Source organism: Poecilia formosa, unplaced genomic scaffold (assembly GCF_000485575.1).
Source record: "Poecilia formosa unplaced genomic scaffold, Poecilia_formosa-5.1.2 Scaffold510, whole genome shotgun sequence".
NCBI classification, from domain to species: Eukaryota; Metazoa; Chordata; class Actinopteri; order Cyprinodontiformes; family Poeciliidae; genus Poecilia; species Poecilia formosa.
Genome location: NW_006800449.1, coordinates 143,510 through 145,631, shown reverse-complemented (window position 1 = coordinate 145,631; position 2,122 = coordinate 143,510). Strand labels below are relative to the sequence as shown.

The window sequence follows — 2,122 nt, the reverse complement described above, 5'->3', positions numbered from 1 at the left end:
TTTTGTTTTTGATGACTTTATGGATGATCTGAATGTCTTTTTTGGGGGTAAATCTTACCTTCTCAGAATAAGTAATGGTTATTAACTGATTTTAATTAACCTTTATTTGTAATTATCAGGTATTACCTACTAGCAAACAAGACATAGTTTCACCTAATTTAACTGAGTAAGTAGCTGTTGAATATATACATAAATATGAGGTAAATTTTACCCAATTTCTTTAAGTATTTCATATATTTTTTGTTCAGTTATTTTATACTCAATGTATTGTACTGAATTTTCCCCAAAAGAGTCATGCAAATTGTTACCTCAGATTTATTAGGTAAATTCTATAGCTTACTTTTTTCAGTGTAGAAACTTGAGCTTTAAGGCAGGAACTGCAAAAACTTACCAAGTATTTTAGGTCTAGTTTCTCGTGCAAATATCATAGTACTGTTGAAATAAGACAAAATTAATTTACATGTAACTTTTCAGCAAGATATATTAGTTTCTTTATGTCAATAATTCTTTAATATTGATCTTAAAAAGAAATATTTCACTGATAACTAAACTTTCTCATAAGTGAATCAGATAAACTAGTTCTTTTCCATCATTGTTAAGAACTTATTGACTTAAACAAGTTTTTATTTTGCTGAAAAGTTTATTGTTTTTGTTGTATTTCAAGTGTATTAAGATATTTGCACTGCACTAGACAAAAATACGTGGTAAGATTTTTTGTTTTGCAGCAAAAACCCACAAAATATTGATAACAAAGTACCAGTTGCACTGGCAGATTATTCATTTTTTCCATAGTAGTCAAATAATCTGCCAGTGAAACCAGTAATTTTCCATCAACATTAAGCTGCTATCTTTTCCTAAAAGCTACCCGTAAGTTAGTTTTGTCTTATTTCAAGTTTATGAAGATATTTGCACTAACTTAACCAAAGATACTTGGTAAGATTTTGTACATTGGTATTGCTAATTCGTCTTCATTTGATTTTATCATCATCATTTGCTACACTTGCAGACATATTTGACTGTATAAAACCAGCTGCAGCAGCAGGTGAGGTCATCGCCATTCCAGGTCAGATGGGGGCCAACTTCCGGTTACCTGGACCGGCTTGTTTTTATTTTTAATTTGCGCGTGTTTCTTCCTCTCCTCCCCCCTTTCTTGGTTCATTTGGGAAAGAGGAAGTCTGGGAGCGTTTCCATTTCCTCATGCTGCCGGTGTTTCCCCCTCCGCTTTTCCCTCCTCCCGTCCAATCAGGTGCAAGCAAGGCGGAGCGCGGTGCAGATTTAAGCTGAGAGTCCGAGCGCAGATTACAACCAGGATTTATCACAGAGATTGAAGCATCTACTTGAGTAAAAGTCTGCAAAAGGACATGGAACTAGCTCAGGTGAGTGATGGGAATCTCTCACCCCCTCCTTCTCCATCATCATCGTCATCATCATCTTTATCCTCCTCCGTCATCCTCCATCATCATCATCATCATCATCCTCACCCTCCCTCTCCTCTCTACAGATCTTCATCCTGGCGCTGTGCGTCGTGTCCGTGACAATGACACGTTGCTATAGTGAGTCCGAACTGATGGGGAAGGCGCAGAAGAAGCTGAAGAACTTCTCACTCCCCCCGGACATGACACCGTCTCCGAACTCTTCCTCTGGCTGCCCGGTGGAGTCCTTCAAGAGCCTGGCCTCCGGGCCCCTGAATGTCCGCTCCATATCTCCCTGGAAATACGAGTGAGTACAGGCTTTAATACAAAGCGCAAAATATTCCTCTTTTTATCCTTATTTATTGTAACTGTGAAGGAAACAAAAGAGAAGCTAATTGAGATTTTTAAAAAGAGAGAGAGAAAAGAAAATCCAAACTGGATGTTGACAGACTGATGGAAACTCCAGATGATTTCCCAGTTAGACTTTAACTCAGCAAATTTCCCACTTCCACGCTGATACGATCTTTAATTTCTCTATTTGTGCCTTTTTTCTTTTCTTTTCTTTTTTCTTTCTTTTACATCCCTCAGATTAAAATAAGATAAACTTCCTTTTAGCTCGCATAATTGCATTAAATTGTAATAATGATAATAATAAGGAGAAGAAGAAAAAGAAGAAGAAGAAGAAGAAGAAGAAGAAGAAGAAGAAGAAG

At 36.9% G+C, this 2,122-nt stretch overlaps 1 protein-coding gene across 1 annotated transcript in view; it reads left to right on the top strand.

The window, feature by feature from the left end:
- Nucleotides 1-1,254: 1,254 nt before the first annotated feature.
- The window catches only part of il17c (interleukin 17c), a 2,170-nt gene continuing 1,302 nt past the window's right edge, over nt 1,255-2,122 (top strand). Inside the window, exons 1-2 of the mRNA XM_007579189.2 lie at nt 1,255-1,376; nt 1,502-1,719. Coding sequence (XP_007579251.1) covers nt 1,362-1,376; nt 1,502-1,719 — 233 coding nt within the window. The 5' untranslated portion in view covers nt 1,255-1,361. The remainder of the gene's footprint in view (nt 1,377-1,501; nt 1,720-2,122) is intronic.